Genomic DNA, 21,704 nt, shown 5'->3' with positions numbered 1-21,704 from the left:
CAGCACCTAGACTACAGCACCTAGACTACAGCACCTAGACTACAGTACCTAGAATACAGCACCTAGACTACAGTACCTAGACTACAGTACCTAGACTACAGTACCTAGACTACAGCACCTAGACTACAGCACCTAGACTACAGCACCTAGACTACAGTACCTAGACTACAGTACCTAGACTACAGTACCTAGACTACAGCACCTAGACTACAGTACCTAGACTACAGCACCTAGACTACAGTACCTAGACTACAGTACCTAGACTACAGCACCTAGACTACAGTACCTAGACTACAGTACCTAGACTACAGCACCTAGACTACAGCACCTAGACTACAGCACCTAGACTACAGCACCTAGACTACAGTACCTAGACTACAGCACCTAGACTACAGCACCTAGACTACAGCACCTAGACTACAGCACCTAGACTACAGTACCTAGACTACAGTACCTAGACTACAGCACCTAGACTACAGTACCTAGACTACAGTACCTAGACTACAGTACCTAGACTACAGCACCTAGACTACAGTACCTAGACTACAGTACCTAGACTACAGCACCTAGACTACAGCACCTAGACTACAGCACCTAGACTACAGTACCTAGACTACAGTACCTAGACTACAGCACCTAGACTACAGTACCTAGACTACAGTACCTAGACTACAGCACCTAGACTACAGTACCTAGACTACAGCACCTAGACTACAGCACCTAGACTACAGTACCTAGACTACAGCACCTAGACGGGACGTCTGTCTACAATCACATACTTCACTTTTACATCTTCTTCCTTTTCTCTCCCTCTTTACCTCCCTGTCTGAGATCAGCTGTTCTGGACGCCTCACCTAGCCAGTCGTCATCTCATTTGTAGTAATTATGTGGTCCTTTATAAATAGTTGCCCTACTGTATCAATCTGGCCCTGTGCTACTGGCTGGAGATCTGCTATTCAGATGGAAGCCACACGTGACTAATCCTTGTAATGACTTGAGTTGGTCCAAATCATATTGTAAAAAGAAAAATCTCAAGATTTTTAAAAAATAGTTTAAACTTGATGAAGTGAAGAATTCTTCTGGTTGTTTGTGTGTCTCTCAGAGAACATCATTACCAGACAGTGTTAGAACACCTGTGTACAGCCCAGCACTGTCAGGTAAGATGTTCCCGGGGAGCAAAGGTAAGGTCAACCCTGGAGCAAATCACTATGTCAACAACACTGAATCACAACTCAGAACATCCTGTATCAGGCTCAGAGTATGACTCAAACCTATCAGCAACATATACAATAACATAACTACTGTAAATGCATTCAATGCAAACCTCTACAAACCCAGGACCATCTTAGAGAACATACTGGAGATACTGGGCTGGATATTCCATTTAAAAGTTCTGTCTCCTTCTATCTATGATGCCTGCAGAGGGTCATCATCATCATTACCAGGCAGTATTAGAAAGGTTTATGACGTCCAAAACTGCCTCATAAGATGGGGATGGCCATCCAGATGCTCTACGAGCAGCATGCTGCTAACGCTCTGAGAACAGTGTAGAGGGCCGTATACCATACCACCATACCACCATACCACCATACCACCATACCACCATACAGAACCATACCACCATACCACCATACCACCATACCACCATACCACCATACCACCATACAGAACCATACCACCATACCACCATACCACCATACCACCATACCACCATACCACCATACCACCATACCACCATACAGAACCATACAGAACCATACCACCATACAGAACCATACAGAACCATACCACCATACCACCATACAGAACCATACCACCATACAGAACCATACAGAACCACCACATCTCACCACCAGAAGTCAAGTCAAACCTTCCTCTGGCCTCTCTGGGATTTCTCACTGTTTGTTAATAATTATCCAAACACGTTATGACATCATCATCATTATGACATCATGCCTTTTTTTATGATCTGAGTCAGAGAGGATACATGGATGTGATGTACTATGTGTGTCAAGGGGTGTTTTATAAAACAAATACATTAAAATAATTAAAATAATAATTTCAGTTGGGTATTTAACAGCGCATACTCAGATGCAGGAGCCATTAACATAGTTAACCCCTAACCCTAACATAGTTAACCCCTAACCCTAACATAGTTAACCCCTAACCCTAACCCTAACATAGTTAACCCCTAACCCTAACATAGTTAACCCCTAACCCTAACATAGTTAACCCCTAACCCTAACCCTAACATAGTTAACCCCTAACCCTAACCCTAACATAGTTAACCCCTAACCCTAACATAGTTAACCCCTAACCCTAACATAGTTAACCCCTAACCCTAACATAGTTAACCCCTAACCCTAACATAGTTAACCCCTAACCCTAACATAGTTAACCCCTAACCCTAACCCTAACATAGATAACCCCTAACCCTAACCCTAACATAGTTAACCCCTAACCCTAACCCTAACATAGTTAACCCCTAACCCTAACCCTAACATAGTTAACCCATAACCCTAACCCTAACATAGTTAACCCCTAACCCTAACCCTAACATAGTTAACCCCTAACCCTAACCCTAACATAGTTAACCCATAACCCTAACCCTAACATAGTTAACCCATAACCCTAACCCTAACATAGTTAACCCATAACCCTAACCCTAACATAGTTAACCCATAACCCTAACCCTAACATAGTTAACCCCTAACCCTAACCCTAACATAGTTAACCCCTAACCCTAACCCTAACATAGTTAACCCATAACCCTAACCCAATTTGCTTTAAATTAATGATAATGTTATTTTTCAGCAGCGCATGTTTGATCTAATCTCAGTCATACAAGACAACCTGCCACCAAGACACAGCTGAGTCTGAGTCAGAACAAGCAGAAAGTTACGATTTCCAAGAATGAGAAATGATGTGTGGCTTGAGGTAAAGATGAACTGTAGGACAAAACCCAGAGAAGAGGAGAGGGAGGGAGGGAGGGAGAGGGAGGGAGAGGAGGGAGAGGGAGGGAGAGAGAGGGAGAGGGAGGGAGAGGGAGGGAGAGGGAGAGGGAGAGGGAGGGAGAGGGGGAGGGAGGGAGAGGGAGGGAGAGGAGGGGGAGGGAGAGGGAGAGGGAGAGGGGGAGGGAGAGGGGGAGGGAGGGGGAGGGAGGGAGAGGGAGAGGGAGGGAGGGAGAGGGAGGGAGAGGGAGGGAGAGGGAGAGGGGGAGGGAGGGAGAGGGGGAGGGAGGGAGAGGGGGAGGGAGGGGGAGGGAGAGGGAGGGAGAGGGAGGGAGAGGAGGGGGAGGGAGAGGGAGAGGGAGAGGGGGAGGGAGAGGGGGAGGGAGAGGGAGGGAGAGGGAGGGGGAGGGAGAGGGAGAGGGGGAGGGAGGGAGAGGGGGAGGGAGAGGGGGAGGGAGGGAGAGGGGGAGGGAGGGAGAGGGAGGGGGAGGGAGAGGGAGGGAGAGGGAGAGGGAGAGGGGGAGGGAGAGGGAGGGAGAGGGAGAGGGGGAGGGAGAGGGGGAGGGAGGGAGAGGGGGAGGGGGAGGGAGGGAGAGGGAGGGAGAGGGAGGGAGAGGGAGGGGGAGGGAGAGGAGAGGGAGAGGGAGAGGGAGGGAGGGAGAGGGAGGGGGAAGGAGAGGAGAGGGAGAGGGAGGGGGAGGGAGAGGAGAGGGAGAGGGGGAGGGAGAGGGAGGGAGAGGGAGAGAGAGGGGGAGGAGGGGGAGGGAGAGGGAGAGGGAGGGAGAGGGAGAGGGAGAGGGAGGGGGAGGGAGAGGAGAGGGAGAGGGGGAGGGAGAGGGAGGGAGAGGGAGGGAGAGGGAGGGAGAGGGAGGGGGAGGGAGAGGGAGAGGGAGGGAGAGGGAGGGAGAGGGGGAGGAGAGGGAGGGAGAGGGAGAGGGAGGGAGAGGGAGAGGGAGGGAGAGCGGGAGGGAGAGCGGGAGGCGGGCAATCAAACCGCAGCACCTGTAATCTTACCGTTCTGAATAGAGCAGTAAATGAAGAATGTAAAGGTGAGTTGTAGGGAGAAAAGAGAGGGAAATATCTCAGATTTCCCCTTCCAGCTCAAGCCAGTCTCTGGTCATTCAGGCCCCATGAAAGGCAAAACCCACCCAGACCCAGACTCCCTCACAGTCTTCAGCCACCAGCAGCCGAGCCCAGAGCAGCCCAGAGCCCAGAGCCCAGAGCAGCCCAGAGCCCAGAGCAGCCCAGAGCAGCCCAGAGCCCAGAGCCCAGAGCAGCCCAGAGCCCAGAGCAGCCCAGAGCAGCCCAGAGCCCAGAGCAGCCCAGAGCAGCAGAGCAGCACTAGAGGCCCTCTGAGGGAGAACGTGAGAGAGGGACGGAAAAGAGAGGGGGAACATTTAGAGGATGGCTGCAAGCAAGGACACAAAAGAGAAATAATTGACTCTCTCTATATATTTTGCATCAGGAATGACCTGGGGGCTAAGGATGTGACGTATTGTACTAACCCTAACCCTTGGTTTTACTCACAAGGAAAAGTTTATGAGAGGCTTTAGATTACATGTGATTATGAATGACATGTCAAGTAGTGAATAGTAATCTATCATTTGAATCTAAAAGTATATTCTTACATTTCAGGTGATATATAGAAGAATACACATCATTATGTTGTTTACATCACATACTAATGGCATATTATTTTACTCATCAGTTTTGCCTCTAAGGAAAACTAGTAATTCAGCATCTGCAGGGTCAACGCCTACCTGCATGGTCAACGCCTACCTGCATGGTCAACGCCTACCGCCATCTGCATGGTCGACGCCTACCTGGTCAACGCCTACCTGGTCAACGCCTACCTGCATGGTCAACGCCTACCTGGTCAACGCCTACCTGCATGGTCAACGCCTACCTGCATGGTCAACGCCTACCTGCATGGTCAACGCCTACCTGCATGGTCAACGCCTACCGCCAGTGTGTTTATCTGCATGGTCGACGCCTACCTGCATGGTCAACGCCTACCTGCATGGTCGACGCCTACCTGCATGGTCGACGCCTACCTGCATGGTCAACGCCTACCTGCATGGTCAACGCCTACCGCCTACCAGGTCGACGCCTACCTGCATGGTCGACGCCTACCTGCATCTGCATGGTCAACGCCTACCTGCATGGTCAACGCCTACCGCCATCTGCATGGTCAACGCCTACCTGCATGGTCAACGCCTACCTGCATGGTCAACGCCTACCAGGTCAACGCCTACCGCCTACCAGGTCAACGCCTACCATCTGCCAGGTCAACGCCTACCTGCATGGTCAACGCCTACCAGGTCGACGCCTACCTGCATGGTCAACGCCTACCTGCATGGTCAACGCCTACCCCTAACCGCCAGTGTGTTTATGTGAACAAATACAAATGAAACAAAGGACTGAACTGGTTGCTTAGTCATTCTGACAAAATGGCTGTTCTAACAAATACACCGTGCACTCTGTGACCTCTCTTCTGTGAATAACAATTAAAGGTAAATATCTTTGAGGGAAAACAAATTCCCTGTCACAAAATCCATCGTATTCTAGTATATTCCGGTATTATAAAGCACATTACTTTGGAGAACTGGTGTATTGCTACAACTCAACAATGTTCACCAATATCATCATCTGTCAATGACAGCATCAACAATTTCCCAATTGTCACAATATTATCTATTCATAACTACTGCCTCTAAACACAGAATACACATTATGCCCTGCAAAATAAAATGCAGGGCAAATACTGCCACAGTAAAAAAGATAATCTGAAGGTCAATATGAATACAATTTATGAGCACGTTCATACTTTTGGTCAACAACCACACAACTCATAGTACCATAGTATCTATACTCTATAGTACCATAGTACATCTACTCTATAGTACCATAGTACATCTATATACTCTATAGTACCATAGTACATCTATAGACGTGGTTGAATCAGGAGGAGGAACAGGAGCTTATAGTCTCTCCAGCCAGACCAGTAAAACACACAAGTAGCAACAAGCCTGACCAAGAGCTTTTTTAGTTATACTCAGAATAGCCAAACATGCCACGTATCTATTGTACAGAAACCTTTCTTAGGCCATGCTACCATATGATTAGTATTAACAGCAACATGTAAATGCACATTGTCTCACTTCAGCAGCAAAATCTCAAAGCAGTAAATTAATGAGACCATCATGATGTGTTTATCTACGTTTGGACCTACGTGCCAAACTGGTTAGTCTGGTAAGAGAACGAATGTTTGCCTGTTTTGAATATATGCTCTATTATATGCACCTAACCCTAACCCTACTGTCCAGGTTTAGATGAGCAACAATAAGGGAGGATTTCCTCAGTGCACGACAGGTGTCTCTAGCTTTCACACACCCCAAACATACTTTTTGACTTAAGTCAAGCTTATTAGATACTAAAATGAAACACTTGAATGTTAATTTTACGAAACACAAACAGTTTAAAACAAGTTAGTTGTGGTGGTCTGATTACATTTTCTTTTTAAGTAATTTAAGTAAAACTTTTATAGAAAATAAATCTGAAAACATTGAAGAGGTAAAGACTAGTTAAGCTAGGACTGAGTAAAGATTCAGCTTTATAATTACAAGTTACCCTATCCTCCCTGGGATCAGCCGCTGAACCAGAAGCAATCAACAGAGATCCCATTGTGCTGCTGGTCTTTTCTTCCTCTTCCCTCCTCTTGTTGAAGGACGGATGGTTTCTTGCGCCTGCGTCAGAGTCAAAAGGCGGCCTTAGAGAAGAAGAGATCAGTATATCAGCATGCAGGGAGACATCAGGAGACAGATCTTCTGTGATGTCCATCGGCGGAGGTCCTGGGGTGATGTTACCTGGTTAACCTCTTAATGCAAAGAGTCAGAGTGTGTAACAGGCTTGGTTTACATGTTCACCTAGCAGCCTTACCCCAGCTCCTCTCCAGTGTGTAACCAATCCCATTGCACCCGGCACTGGCAGGTGTGTTCCCTGAGCTGTGATTGGTCGGGCCAGTCCACCGGGGTATGTGTGTTCATGCATATGACATCAGTTGTACAGTCAGGAACCACGCCCTACATACACAGCTTCTCTTCCTTGTCTCAAACACGCCTTTCCCCCCCTGACCTCAGCGCATGTTGAAGAGTAAAACCAAAGAACAAAGGGCAGTGGAAAGAAAATAAACTTGTTAAATATCACTTGTACTTCCTATTATGTGGCGCATAGTGTGTAGAGGTACAATTCAATAAAAGTGAATGATTGAACAGTATCTATGGCAGAAACACTGCCTTGTATTGTGCAGGTGAGCTGATAGAACCCAATGGAATAAAGGTGAAATGACAGAAGAATTGACCTAGTGTCACCTGAGAGTTTAAGAGCCCCAAGCTTACGTTTAGGCAGGTACGGACGAGTAATAGCCTCTTCAAAGGCAACACAAACTGACAGTTCAGGGCGATCTAATGAGACCACTGGTTAACCAGCAGTCTGCTCTGTGTTCTGAGTCAGAGTCAGTACCACGCACTGGTGAGGAGGACACATGTGACATGTCTTAACCAATCAGATTATTAAGCAGTGTTCACAATCAAGTAATGGCAATCAAATGGCAACTCAATAACAACATTCTGAACAATTGTGACAAAAACTCATAATACTTGCAACAATATAGAACAATATAGAATATAGAACAATATAGAATTTCCCTCCCATGGGAACAGTTTGAAATGGTAAATAATACAATGATGATAATAATAACATAATATCTGACCTTTGACCTGGGCCTGTACATATTTGCATTGCCCTGCAGCTATGACACATGGCTCATTTTGTGGGCATAACACTTTGTATCAGCTCATATAGTACATTTAGATATTTGACATTAAACTCTCTTATCCACCGTATAAAGGGCAGATGGTTTGAGAACTTCCATTTGGTGAGTTCATCAGACCAGGCATAAGGGAGTCACATGCACCCCAGCAACCAGGCTCTGTTCCGACTTGCACTTCTGGTTAATTGGGCCCAAAGGGATGTTTGTGCGCCAGGCTGGGCGATGCTGGGGGTTCACGTGGCTCCCAGGAGCCTGCAAGAGCAGATGCATCTGGGAAGCACAGGAGCAACCAAACAAGCCAATTACTGCTTCACCTTCCTACTGAAGACACCTGCCTGGCTATGGTCATACACCTTCCTACTGAAGACACCTGCCTGGCTATGGTCATACACCTTCCTACTGAAGACACCTGCCTGGCTATGGTCATACAAGGGGGAAAGTGTCACTAAAACCTGTTAATAGAAGGTCAATCCCATAAGCTATGTCAGATGCCTGCTTGTTTATTTGTATAAGGGAAACTGCAGTGAGTGACAGAACTGGGGAAGATAGCATATTTATTTAATCTTTCTATCTCAACAGGCATAGTTGCTAGTATTTGGAAAACGGCTCATGTTTTTCCATGACATAAAGGTGGGGAAAGACGCAACCTTAATAACTATCTACCTATCTCCAAGTTGTCCTGCTTAGCTAAAATCCTGGAATCATTGATAAATGACCAAGTTAAAACATTTCTCTCTAGCCTCTCTGTTTTAAGCCCTCATCAGTCTGGTTTTAGAGCTGATCACAGTACAACCTCAGCCACCACGTTAGTTGTTAATGATACAGTATCCACCCTGGACAAAACGAAACATTGTGCTGGTCTATTTATTGATCTGTCAGAAGCATTCGATACGGTTGATCATTCTCTTCTTCTAAATAGACTATACAGTGTTGGTTTTGATAGCAATGCTTGCGGTTGGTTCCAGAGCTCTTTGTTTGGTAGACACCAATGTGTGAAAGAGGTCTGAATTATTACCCGTTACAAAAGGTGTTCCACAAGGGTCAGTCCTGGGCTCTGTTTTATTCACTATTTATATTAATAATAATATTTTATCCCTGAGTGGCTGTCAAGCTCATCTGTACGCAGACGACACAATGATCTACTCCTGCATTGCGGACCCTGTACAATCAGCTATTAACAATCTACAACTCTCATTTAATGCTCTTCAAGATGAGCTGATTGGCCTTAAGCTTGTACTTAATGCAAGCAAAACTAAATGTATGGTGTTCTCTAGGGCCAGAGATATTCCTCAAAATAGTCTGTCGTAGAGAAGGTTACAGAATATACATATCTTGGAATCTGGTTAGATTAACAATTTTCATTTAAATATCATATAGACAATGTTGCTTGTAAATTGAGGCAAAAAATTGTTTGTTATACAGGAACAGAACCAGTTTTCCAATGCGGAAAGAGGCTTGTTGAAGCTTTAGTCTGTCTATCGGTCCTGGGTTAGGGTTAGGGTTAGAGGGTTAGAGGGTTATGGAGATGTGGTTTATGGAGTTATGGGTTATGGAGGTCCTGGGTTATGGAGATGTGGTTTATAGAGGTGCTGCTCCTTCGACTCTTAAACCTTTGGATTCTGTCTCTCATTCTGCTCTCAGATTTATCACAGTGACAGATATGATACACACCACTGCAGCTTATATGAGACAGTGGGTTGATCTTCTCTGGCAGATAGGCGGGAGTAAACATTGGTATCTATTTATTTAATTTAAGGCCATTACCGGAAAGTTGCCTCCTTATCTTACATCATTACTTGATTGGAACCTTGGACCCTATTTGACACGCTCAAATGACTGGCTTACACTAGAGGTTCCCCGCATACAGACCAAACTTGGAAAGTCAGCCTCTGGTTATAACGCTCTGGGGCTAACCCTATAACGCTCTGGGGCTAACCCTATAACGCTCTGGGGCTAACCCTATAACGCTCTGGGGCTAACCCTATAACGCTCTGGGGCTAACCCTATAACGCTCTGGGGCCAACCCTATAACGCTCTGGGGCTAACCCTATAACGCTCTGGGGCTAACCCTATAACGCTCTGGGGCCAACCCTATAACGCTCTGGGGCTAGCCCTATAACGCTCTGGGGCCAACCCTATAACGCTCTGGGGCTAACCCTATAACGCTCTGGGGCTAACCCTATAACGCTCTGGGGACAACCCTATAACGCTCTGGGGCTAACCCTATAACGCTCTGGGGCTAACCCTATAACGCTCTGGGGCTAACCCTATAACGCTCTGGGGCTAACCCTATAACGCTCTGGGGCTAACCCTATAACGCTCTGGGGCTAGCCCTATAACGCTCTGGGGCTAACCCTATAACGCTCTGGGGCTAACCCTATAACGCTCTGGGGCTAACCCTATAACGCTCTGGGGCTAACCCTATAACGCTCTGGGGCTAGCCCTATAACGCTCTGGGGCCAACCCTATAACGCTCTGGGGCTAACCCTATAACGCTCTGGGGCTAACCCTATAACGCTCTGGGGCTAACCCTATAACGCTCTGGGGCTAACCCTATAACGCTCTGGGGCTAGCCCTATAACGCTCTGGGGCCAACCCTATAACGCTCTGGGGCTAACCCTATAACGCTCTGGGGCTAACCCTATAACGCTCTGGGGCTAACCCTATAACGCTCTGGGGCTAACCCTATAACGCTCTGGGGCTAACCCTATAACGCTCTGGGGCTAACCCTATAACGCTCTGGGGCTAACCCTATAACGCTCTGGGGCTAACCCTATAACGCTCTGGGGCTAACCCTATAACGCTCTGGGGCTAACCCTATAACGCTCTGGGGCCAACCCTATAACGCTCTGGGGCTAACCCTATAACGCTCTGGGGCTAACCCTATAACGCTCTGGGGCGAACCCTATAACGCTCTGGGGCTAACCCTATAACGCTCTGGGGCTAACCCTATAACGCTCTGGGGCTAACCCTATAACGCTCTGGGGCTAACCCTATAACGCTCTGGGGCTAACCCTATAACGCTCTGGGGCTAACCCTATAACGCTCTGGGGCTAACCCTATAACGCTCTGGGGCTAACCCTATAACGCTCTGGGGCTAACCCTATAACGCTCTGGGGCTAACCCTATAACGCTCTGGGGCTAACCCTATAACGCTCTGGGGCTAACCCTATAACGCTCTGGGGCTAACCCTATAACGCTCTGGGGCTAACCCTATAACGCTCTGGGGCTAACCCTATAACGCTCTGGGGCTAACCCTATAACGCTCTGGGGCTAACCCTATAACGCTCTGGGGCTAACCCTATAACGCTCTGGGGCTAACCCTATAACGCTCTGGGGCTAACCCTATAACGCTCTGGGGCTAGCCCTATAACGCTCTGGGGCCAACCCTATAACGCTCTGGGGCTAACCCTAACCCTGCTGCTTGGAATGATCTGCAGCTCATGCTGATTAATGCACCTTTGTCCTTTGGGAGTTTTAGAAATGTAATTTCTGATCTGCCTGCAACAGTTTGCAATTGATTTTAGTTAACCTTTATTCTGTACTTTATATATATCTTTATATTTAATTGTGTTATTAACCGTGTAAACTGATTCTTTGATGTATCAATGTTTATTGTTAACTGTTGAATAACGTATACTGTATATAATCTGTATGTCCCGACGACATTGGAAATGAGGGTGACCTCAATTGTCCTCTCAAGAATAAATAAAGGTTTGAAATCAAATGAAAAGCCACAAATGAAATGACACAGCCAAGTGAGGAGTTAAGATGAACACAGAGACCCTGTGGGGATGGGGAGCGCAGGGAGTCTTGTTACAGCTGTGTTACCATGGCTACCAAGGCACACAAACACACTGCAAAGGTGCTCTTATCCCTGATGTTGTTTCATCACTTCCTTGTTAAAGAGGCATAACGAATATTACTGTGAGCTTAACAAAGTGTGTCATTGAAGTACAAACATCTATACATGATACTGTATAGTAAAGAAACCATTGTGAAATATTCCTGCACTCATCTCTTGAAAGTCCTTAAGATCTTACAGTGTGAAAAAATTAGGACACTACATCAATATTTGATCTTTCAAACAATATCTATAGATAAAGGTGATGTAATTTAAACAAAAACAATGAAAATGTAACTTATCATGTATAACAAAATATGAACAAAGATGCCAATTCCTACTGAGGAAAAAGTTAGGACACCCTATCATTTTGCTTTCACTTTAGATTAAAATAAATATGTCCATCACATAGAGAATTGCATGAGAAAATCATGTATGGTTCAAAAGTTATCAAGGTTTACCTCTTTACATATACATGCTAATTACTGGAATTTATATCAATAGAATCTAGAACTAACAAGGTGTCACTGCTATGCAGAAATGGAACACACATGATGAAATTCAACTTTATCTTTTAAACTATTCATTTTTATTACATAAAACTATAGCCTATCTGAATTTTAAGACTGAAGATGTTTCAAGTTGTATTTTAGTTATATTGCCACCATCTCTCAATATTGTTAAAATTAAAATCAAATGTCCATATGTTAAAATATTGAAAAAGACAAAGATTTTCTTAGGATGTCCTTCCTTCTCCTATCTTTTTCACATATTCCTATCTTATATACTATATGTATATTTAAAAAGAACCACACTTTACCCAACGTTTGAATTGAGTGATGTTGATTTCTCATTCACATTTCTCTTACCATTGCTCATAGAAATAAAAGATGCCAGTGACCCAAACAAACTCCTTCAGTGTCCATATGACAAGAGCCACCAGATCCGTGGCAGCCGCTTCCCATACCATCTGATCAAGTGCAGTAAGGTAAGAACTGTAGTGCTTGTCGTGGAATAACTGTTGTAGGAGTAGTCTGCCGTTGCAGACATTGAAATCTCAAATGAGATGTTCTCAAATATGCTCTTTTTCGTCTTTTTAGAATCACCCAGAACTGTTACCCGATTCCAGTCGGCTGGTTGGCTGGTCCTAAATATACTGACCTATTGACCCAGTCTCTCCCCTGGCCCCTTAGTCAGGTTCCCTGCTGCAAGGTCCCTGGCATGAGGACAGGGAGTTTGCTGGCAGTTATCAATACTTTAGATGTTACAACTTGAATATAATTACTGATGATAAAGTATTTAGAGTTCACCTATGCACAATGGAAAAACACATCCTATCAGGCAGGCAGGAGGGCAGGTAGGCAGGAGGGCAGGAGGGCAGGTAGGCAGGAGGGCAGGCAGGCAGGCAGATAGGCAGGAGGGCAGGCAGGCAGGAGGGCAGGCAGGCAGGCAGATAGGCAGGAGGGCAGGCAGGAGGGCAGGCAGGCAGGAGGGCAGGCAGGCAGGAGGGCAGGCAGGCAGGCAGATAGGCAGGAGGGCAGGCAGGAGGGCAGGCAGGCAGGAGGGCAGGCAGGCAGGAGGGCAGGCAGGCAGGCAGATAGGCAGGAGGGCAGGCAGGAGGGCAGGCAGGCAGGAGGGCAGGCAGGCAGGAGGGCAGATAGGCAGGAGGGCAGGCAGGAGGGCAGGTAGGCAGGAGGGCAGGCAGGCAGGAGGGCGGGCAGGCAGGCAGGTAGGCAGGCAGGCAGGAGTCAGGCTGAACGGAAGGGGAACTGAAGTTATGATCCGGCAGTGAAGTGAAGGCTGGAACGGGTCTTTATGCAGGGCTAATGAATGAGGTAATAGTGAACAGCCGGACAAACGCACACATGAAGCCACTCCTGCCAATTAGAGGGAGAGAGAGAGAGAGAGAGAGGCACTGCCCACTACCTAGAGGTAGAGGGCGTGACAGCACCTAGACATTTTATGTGGGAATTATTGTTTTTGCATTGAAGATGATGTGGACATTTTGAGAGAACAAGGCCCACAATCTCTCAGGTGCCCTTGAATAAAAATGTTCATAGCTCATGAAATATACATTATTTCCTATTCCCTAGCATAGACCCTAACAAGTATCTCCTCCTATGCGCTGGGGGCAGTGTGGAGTAAAGAGGGCTGTGGTTGGTGGAGAGAGACACGTGATAAGGAAGCAGAGGGCTGTGGTTGGTGGAGAGAGACACGTGATAAGGAAGCAGCTCCACCGCGCCCCTAGTCACTCCAAGTACACTAGTAGTTACACAAGTCGCCGGTGAAACTGTCCTTCCGCTCACCTTGAATTCACTCTTTATTCAGAAGGTAAGTGATGTTATATATATAAACATTCATCTGTGTGCAGAGAGAAATGTGTTTTATGTTTTAGTAACCGCTTTAAAAACACGGCTGGGAGTTAAACTGCCCTTCGACATGTTACATCACCTTCCTCCAGTGCGGAACTGATTCAGAGTCAGTCTGTCATCCAGGCGGATTAAACACGCTGGTGTCAACAGGAATAATGTCATTATTAAGATGGTTTATCTGTGTTTGGTTTATATAGATATATTTGGTTTGGGTTTGGCTGTTTTGCATTTCAGAGAGGAAACATGATTCTTGGTTTCATGGGGCTTCTATATTCATATTGAGTTGTGTAAATCACATGTTAAAGTGTTAGAGTCCTGTAGTGTTGACATGCTGGCTTGGCCTGGTCATATCAACTTACCTGTTCATAATGTTGTCGCATTATTCCATCAGGGAGGATTAGTGGGGGATTTCATGCCAAGCAGATCAGCCAGAATGAATTTATGTCTGTCGTGATGCATTAAATACAATGTCAGGCGACTCAACAGATGAATGTAACGTCCAGTTTCATGTTTGTTAATCTAGACAGATACAGACAGATACTGAGATGAGCTGTTTGTGACTTCCCAGATGCCTGGCCCTGCAGTATACTGTCACTGTCATGTGACTAAACACATTCAGATCTGGAGGTTATAATCAGAGTTTATAATCCAATTAGGTTGCTAACCTGCTACCACCACTATAAACCAGGATGTTGTTAAGGGAAGGAACACGTCTTGTACTTGATTCTCTTTCTCTCTCTAGGTACCATGTCTATCCGCAAGATCCATGCTCGGGAGATCTTTGACTCCCGTGGAAACCCCACGGTGGAGGTTGACCTCTACACTGACAAAGGTAGGCTAACCCTAACCCTGCTATGTGGTAGGGACATGGTAAACACTAGCTCATCTTAACCCCATCTCTAGAAAATCACATGTTAAGACCTTAGGTTAGATCATTGATCAGAACCAAGTCAGGTCAATATTTCTCCAACAACAAATTGTACTTTTAGAGGTCTTCTTGTTTTCCCTGTTTATAATGATTGTTTTCCCTGTTTATAATGATTTGTCTTTCTTTTCTCTTGTATCTCTCCATCTCTCATCTCTCATCTCTCCATCTCTATCTCTCATCTCTCCATCTCTCATCTCTCTATCTCTCTCTATCTCTCTATCTCTATCTCTCTCTCTCTCTCCATCTCTCTCTCCATCTCCATCTCTCCATCTCAGGCCTGTTCAGAGCAGCAGTCCCCAGCGGTGCCTCCACTGGCATCTACGAGGCCTTGGAGCTCAGGGATAATGACAAGTCACGCTACCTTGGGAAAGGTGTGGAAATCAGAGATTATTATCCTATTTAGTAAAGTAATTGTGACTCTAACCAATTTTCAGGATTTTTCTTTATCGGACAGAACTCCAAAACAAGTGTATGACTCCATGTTCAGATGCCAGGTGCATTCTGCCTTCCTGCCATCATCATTCTCTGCTATTTCTCCTTTCCCTTTATGTTAGGTGTGGAAAGGGCTGTTAAGTGAGTTAGTTGGGTCACCTGTCTTGTAATCAGGTAATGTGAATGTGCTCTGGTCTACAATGCAATAACTAAACGCCTGTGATTAGAAATTGGAATTGTAGGGTCTGATAATTGACTCAGGCACGATTGCTAGACGAATGCTAGAATGTAGCATGTGAACCTTTAACCCTGTAAGGCTGATTACAACGTCACATTTAGCTATCAAATTTTTTTTTTACATAATCAATGGGTCGTATTCTTTACCCCTGCAATGCGGTACGATGGGCATTTACCTCCCTCTCACGCACACCAAATACAGTTCTCTTTACATGATGGCGTCATAATGAAACAGGGTTATTACATTTCCATTCTGTCAATTCAGGAAGGGATTTGAGTTCATAAACCCCAATATTACTAAAATGTAAGACATTTGAAACGGCTTTAATTTCTGCATCAGAGGCCTCCTACATCTGAAAGGTGAAAAACAAAATGTGCTTTCTATACCTGGGTCTTACAGGGTTAAGTCAACCTTGTATTCTGTCTAAGCATGGCACCTAGTTGATTATAATTTACTGAATGTACAGGATATTTGGAGCAGGGAAAGGCATGCGTGCCTCACTGAGACTAGTCATCTATGAATGTTCTCATGATTAGAATATGGATGACCCTAACCCTATCCTCTGCAGAGCACATGTATAGATGTATCTTCTGATGTTAACAGTAGGTTATGTGTTGTTGATGGTGGTAATGATCATAGCAAAATTAGAATCAGTCAGATTTTCATTTCCCCTCTCACATGAACGTGTTTGTGTGCATGAACTTAACCCTTAATCGTCAGAGATGATTTTGCATAAAGCACCAAGCCAGCTTTGATATGAGCCTGATCATGAACAAACTATACCATGAATTGATTGCTTGTGTTTGACTTTTGTGGACCAACCGTTTTTTGACTCTTGTGGACCTCTGTGGTCTCTGTGTCTGAAAAAGAATACTTGATGTTTTTAAAGAGGTGATACAAGTGTGTTGTTCATTGCTGCCCCAGTCTCTTACCCAGTGATGTTTCCCCCGTCCCTGCAGGAGTCTCAAAAGCAGTGGATCATATTAATTCAACTCTTGCACCTGCACTTGTTGCTCAGGTAGGAACATTGAACACTTTCTCCATGTTCATTAATATTCCGTCCACTCATCTGATCCTCTTTTTGGCGAAGATCCAGTCCACTTCCTTATCTCAATGTAAATGCATTATGGGTTTTGATGTCCACTTCCCTCAAAGGTCACTAAGCATACCAGCCTCTCTTTTTCTTTTCCCCATCGTAGGACGTGTCTGTTGTTGAGCAGGAGAAAATTGACCAGATAATGCTTAAAATGGATGGCACAGAAAATAAGTGTGAGTTACGTATAAGTGTACATACTGTATCTCCAGAAATGTGCCTAGTTGAAGTATTTGTTTTTGAACAGTTAGGCTTGTTTAATGAACGCTCTTTCCTTTTCGACACCATCAGCTAAGTTTGGTGCCAACGCCATTCTGGGCGTGTCCCTGGCTGTGTGCAAAGCTGGTGCAGCAGAGAAAGGAGTCCCCCTGTATCGTCACATTGCTGACCTTGCTGGGAACCCAGAGGTCATCTTGCCTTGCCCGGTCAGTCATAATGAATTACCTTCATATATATATATATATATATACACTGCATATATCCAGCAGTGTCTGGTGTCAGAAATAGATTTACTTCTTCTTTTAAAATATCAAATGTTCAATCTTGAATTCTTTATTTTCCAGGCCTTCAATGTGATCAATGGTGGATCTCATGCAGGTAACAAGCTTGCCATGCAGGAGTTCATGATCCTGCCCGTGGGTGCCAGCTCCTTCAAGGAGGCTATGCGTATGGGAGCTGAGGTCTACCACAACCTCAAGAACGTCATCAAGAAGAAGTATGGCCAAGATGCCACTAATGTGGGGGATGAGGGCGGCTTCGCTCCCAACATCCTGGAGAATCAGGAAGGTATCTAACCCTCTAACCTTAACCCTAACCCTAACCCTAACCCTAACCCTAACCCTAACCCTAACCCTAACCCCATCCTGGAGAATCAGGAAGGTATCTAACCCTAACCCTAAGTGATCACAAGGGGTTTGGAGACTGGGAAGAAATACAATGTCTAAATGCTGATTCATTCAGACTTAAAACCAACAAATCTAAACATGATTATTCTCAACACAACACGTTCCATCAGCTTAATATGATGTTTTGGGTGTTTTCCTCAGCGTTGGAGCTCATAAAGGAGGCCGTCAGCAAGGCTGGATACACCGAACAGATTGTCATTGGCATGGATGTCGCAGCCTCTGAATTCTACAGAGACGGAAAATACGATTTGGACTTCAAGTCCCCCGATGACCCAAGCCGTCACATCTCACCTGATGAGCTGGCTGACATCTACAAGGGCTTCGTCAAGGATTACCCAGGTATCTGTCCTCAACTCCCTCTTTTTAGCTACCTCCATACACTTCACAATAGAGGGGGATACCAGTTAGACCGACCTAGGTCGTGTGGTCATTAAACGATTCATTCATTCATTCATTCATATTGTTATGCAGATTTGCCCATGCTAAGACTGGCTGTGGGTTAGGGTTAGGGTTACCATGGTTTTTTAATGTCCTTTCCCCTGGTTTCAGTGGTGTCCATTGAGGATCCCTTCGACCAGGATGACTGGGCGGCGTGGTCCAACTTCACTGGCAGCACGGACATCCAGGTGGTGGGAGACGACCTCACCGTCACCAACCCCAAACGCATCACCAGAGCCGTGGACGACAAGGCCTGCAACTGCCTTCTGCTGAAGGTCAACCAGATCGGATCTGTTACAGAGTCTCTGCAAGCGTAAGTCTTCACCCTTCTGTTCACCCTAGGGGGATGTTGTATCAGTTCTGTTACAGAGTCTCTGCAGGTGTAAGTCTTCAGCCTAGGGGGATGTTGTTACAGAGTCTCTGGAAGCGCAAGTCTTCACCCTAGGGGGATGTTGTATCAGTTTACATTGTCCCCAATATTAGAGCTTTTATTTTACCAATACATGTAACAGTGCACAGTAATGCAGCCCATTCTTATGTTGAAACATTTACCAGTTGTCTTCTAACCTCCATCTCTCTCTGCAGGTGTAAGATGGCCCAGTCCAGCGGCTGGGGGGTGATGGTGAGTCATCGCTCTGGGGAGACAGAAGACACCTTCATCGCTGATCTGGTTGTTGGCTTGTGCACTGGACAGGTAAGGAGTTTATCACCTGGATGTTATTATATTTCTGCATTGGTGAGGTTAGATCTTATGGGGTTTTCTAGAAACATATATGCTTATGTCACTCAGATATACACATAACACACACACACACACACACACACACACACACACACACACACACACACACACTCTATTCTCATGTCACTCAGACACACACATACACACACATTCTGTTCCTTCCAGGTCAGCCTGCTCTTCAGGGGTAGCAATAACGCCACAATAAGCAGACTCGAGAGGTTGTTATCTTAAAGACCTTGGGGGTTAGGTGTCAGGGCACAGACAGAGGGTGGTCGAGAGAGTATTTAAGCCTATGTCATAATGAATGTCGTTGAATGTCGTGGAATGGTCGTTGAATGCTGTATGCTGAGATACTGTGCTGATGAACCATTCGCTGACTGTCTTAATAAATCAAGTAGAGATATTCCGACCCGTGTTGAACATTCTATTTCCTTGTCAAATTGTGTATGCTGCGCACCTAATCTATCCTGAGATGACGCAACGCATTTAAGATCACAATCCTCAATAGATTGATCCATTCCATCGTTTTACCGACATGCTGAATCTATTCTCCTTTTTGTATTTGCAGATTAAGACTGGGGCACCGTGTCGCTCTGAGCGCCTGGCCAAGTACAACCAGCTGCTCAGGTGAGGATAGTTCTGTTTATGATCAGTGTTATGGTGCATGTCCTTGTTCAACAGTTAAATGTCCTTGTTCAACAGCTAAATGCTCAACCTTTTCTCTTCTCTTCTCTTCTGACTCCCAGGATTGAAGAGGAGTTGGGAGACAAGGCTCGCTTCGCTGGGAAGAACTTCAGGAACCCACTGGTTAACTGAGAGCTGAGTGCAGTGTGTACATAATCATGGACACACACGCACACACACACACTCAGTTTAGGACACATTCCGTTGTTTCTGGAGCTAAATTAATTCCTGAAGCTCTCCCAGTAGTGTTTAATCTTGCGGTTATAATGGGAAATATTCTAAATAATGTCCCAAGACCATGCTGTAGGTTTCTGTTAAAAGGCATTCCTTACTCAACATTTGCTGCACTTGAATCAGTTGCTTTTGGAGAGTTTAAGTATTACTGTATAACCTGGCACTATTTGTTTTTGTTGTAATTAATGTCATCTACTGGTATTCTATTTTAATAGAACAAATTATATTTATGAGTAATCAAGAGGCCTACATCAGTCGACTAACGCTGTACCTGTGGCAGAACTGTAGACACTTTAATAAACTCATTTGCTTGAAACAGCAATTGCAATGTTTCTGTAGAGTTGTCTTTTCCTGTTGTTCATGTTGTGCAAACTGTTTGATATGATAATCGCAGTTCATGTGCGTGTTTATCTGTGTAAGTAAGGCTATGCCTCTCATGCATAATGGATAGATTTGCATGTGACTGAAAAAAGGCAATTAAAAATGTTAATTGTCATCTGTTATTATAATATTTTATCATGATTGTGATGATGCAGTCAGAGCTTGGGGAGATCATTGGGGTATAGGTTGAGACTATTTTAGTTATTATTAATGTTATTATATTAGGTTTATTAATGTTATTATATTAGGTTTATTAATGTTATTATATTAGGTTTTATTAATGTTATTATATTAGGTTGTGTTCGATGCAGCACAGCTGTTAATTAACAATACTACAACATGTCTGGATGCGCATGCGCTCATCATCTCTGCTCGTGTCTGTCTGGGGCATCAGGATGATCCTATTAACACCGCGGCGCATGCGCAGTTCCGTCTGTCTCTGAAGGCTGAGGAGGGCTGACGTCATCACAGTTTAGCGGTGGAGAAGCCGCCATTTTGAATAGTATGAACCAGAGGAGAGCAGCAGAGCCTCTCTGCGCAGTGTTTATAAACCTGCTAACGGCTAACTGCTAACCCGCTAACCCTGCCCAGACATGGACGACCTGTTCAGCCCGCGAAGGTACTCAGTCTGTGTGTTGTTGAGACGTTTACAGCTGAGCTGTGATGTTGTGATGTTTATGACTCCCTGGCTGGACTGGCTGGGAACGTCTGTAGTCATGGAGTTGTTAGCTAGCGGCTAGGCTAGGCTAGCTCCATCTCTCTCTGCTGCGAGCAGAGGAATATCCATGTATGCTAACCCTAGGTTAGCTCACATCTCTCTGTTCTGATCGTTTTAACTAGATAACTGTGAGTAACTGCGTGTGGTTGACTTGTCATAATGTGTCACGTCAGCGATCATCGATCTGTTCCAGTTGTGTTTCCTCTCTGTGGGTTTAACCAGGCAGGTTATGTCAACATCCATTTTAGATGTTTTAGATGAACATTATCAGACACGTAAATAACCACTGAGGGTTTATGGTGTTTTAGCAGCGCTATGTGCAGGCCTGCTCGCTAAAAAGCTCTAAAACTGCAAACGCTCTGTGCTTGTTGATGTTTGGGTAAATGAAGTCAACGTGATTGATTGATGCTGTTTGCATCTCTGGGCCTCTCGTCTGGTTTATGTAATGTTTGGAGGGAATGTAGCAGCCGCTCTGAGATTGGCTCTCAGTGATGAAGGGGTGGGACTTAATTAAATCACAGCCCAATTGAAATGCAGGATTACATCTAGACTAGTGGACTAGTGACACATTCAGGATGAGGGATTAACACTGTTGCACTGGCTGATTCCCTCATGGCTGTAACTGGACATGATCTGTTTCATGGGCCTGAATTATGAATATTAACTATAAATATTCAACTGTTTCTGTTTTCTTTGAGGCGATCGATTATGATAATGTTCTGTGTGTTTTATTTGTTTACTTAATCACCACGTGATCATTGCCAAATTCCACTCCACCCAAGAGGACATCTCCAACTCCACTCAATTGTTGTGCTGAATATTTAGGGATTTTATCAACCAGTCCTATTAAGAATCCTTTATGTCTACTCAAAACATTCATACAGGGATTTCCAAAGCCTAGCCAGCACTCAGA

The 21,704-nt window shown here is 45.2% G+C and overlaps 1 protein-coding gene across 1 annotated transcript; it reads left to right on the top strand.

Annotated features, from left to right (window-relative positions):
• The first annotated feature begins 13,818 nt into the window (after positions 1–13,818).
• On the top strand, positions 13,819–20,018 carry eno1b (enolase 1b, (alpha)). Its single transcript, XM_080545594.1, has 12 exons — positions 13,819–13,957; positions 14,741–14,830; positions 15,202–15,297; positions 16,556–16,614; positions 16,796–16,865; positions 16,981–17,114; positions 17,253–17,475; positions 17,736–17,933; positions 18,144–18,345; positions 18,618–18,726; positions 19,343–19,401; positions 19,521–20,018. The coding sequence occupies exons 2-12, from the start codon at positions 14,746–14,748 to the stop codon at positions 19,588–19,590; spliced, it is 1,305 nt and encodes a 434-aa protein (XP_080401720.1). The 5' UTR covers positions 13,819–13,957; positions 14,741–14,745; the 3' UTR covers positions 19,591–20,018.
• Positions 20,019–21,704: the final 1,686 nt, after the last annotated feature.

Source organism: Nansenia antarctica (genome assembly GCF_963989245.1).
Source record: "Nansenia antarctica genome assembly, chromosome: 15".
Taxonomy (NCBI): domain Eukaryota; kingdom Metazoa; phylum Chordata; class Actinopteri; order Argentiniformes; family Microstomatidae; genus Nansenia; species Nansenia antarctica.
This window is presented reverse-complemented; position numbering and strand designations above follow the sequence as displayed.

Coding starts and splice junctions, on each gene's coding strand:
- eno1b (XM_080545594.1), top strand. CDS start 14,746: ATGTCTATCCGCAAGATCCATGCTCGGGAGATCTTTGACTCCCGTGGA. Junction 18,346..18,617: donor GTTACAGAGTCTCTGCAAGC/GTAAGTCTTCAC, acceptor CTCTCTCTGCAG/GTGTAAGATGGCCCAGTCCA. Junction 19,402..19,520: donor AAGTACAACCAGCTGCTCAG/GTGAGGATAGTT, acceptor TCTGACTCCCAG/GATTGAAGAGGAGTTGGGAG.